Below are 695 nucleotides of genomic sequence, written 5' to 3'. Positions count from 1 at the left end.
AACAACAAAAATCAAATTAGCTGGGTGTGATGGCACATGCCTGTAATTCCAGCTACTTGGGAGGCTGAGGCAGAAGAATCGCTTGAACCCAGGAGGTGGAGGTTGTAGGGGGCTCAGATCATGAAACTGCACTCCAGCCTGGGCAACAGAACAAGACTCTGCCTCAAAAAAATAAAAAATAAAAAAATTATTGGATATTATTAAGATGGTAAATTTTATGTCATGTGTATTTTACCACAAATTAAAAAAATGGTAAATGACTAAAGACCAAACAAAAATGTATTAGAATAATGGTCCACTTCTGCACTGAAAGAGTTGATGGAGACCTCCAAGAAGCTGGTTCAAGCCCCCTAAACCCAGACCTGGAGAAGACCCTGCTGGACAGATGACGTCACAGACAGAGGCAGAAGCCCCAGGATTGGTGGAGAGACAGACATTGGAGTGAGAGAAACAGGGTCTGGACCCCAGGCAGGGTGGAACTCAGTCCTCCCCCGGCCCGCTCCCCGTTGTGCACCCCAGGCCCACCTTGATCTTGGAGCCAGCAGTGCTGGGGCGCCCCTTCTTGTCTCCATCCAGCTTCTCGGGGAAGAGCATCCGGAGGAAGGCCCTGGGTAGGAGAGGGGAGAGGAGGAGTTGGAGGTATGGCTGGACCTTGGGGTGCCCTCCTCCAGAGGTGGGGCAGCCTCAATGCCACA

General features: G+C 50.6%; 1 protein-coding gene across 1 annotated transcript in view; it reads right to left on the bottom strand.

Moving 5' to 3' along the window:
• The window catches only part of MYO1F (myosin IF), a 64,193-nt gene that overhangs the window by 19,372 nt on the left and 44,126 nt on the right, over positions 1-695 (bottom strand). Inside the window, exon 16 of the mRNA XM_011954931.1 lies at positions 526-607. Coding sequence (XP_011810321.1) covers positions 526-607 — 82 coding nt within the window. The remainder of the gene's footprint in view (positions 1-525; positions 608-695) is intronic.

The sequence above is a fragment of the Colobus angolensis genome, unplaced genomic scaffold (assembly GCF_000951035.1).
Source record: "Colobus angolensis palliatus isolate OR3802 unplaced genomic scaffold, Cang.pa_1.0 Scaffold39, whole genome shotgun sequence".
NCBI classification, from domain to species: domain Eukaryota; kingdom Metazoa; phylum Chordata; class Mammalia; order Primates; family Cercopithecidae; genus Colobus; species Colobus angolensis.
The sequence above is the reverse complement of the archived record's forward strand: the minus strand, read 5'-3'. Positions and strand labels throughout refer to the sequence as shown.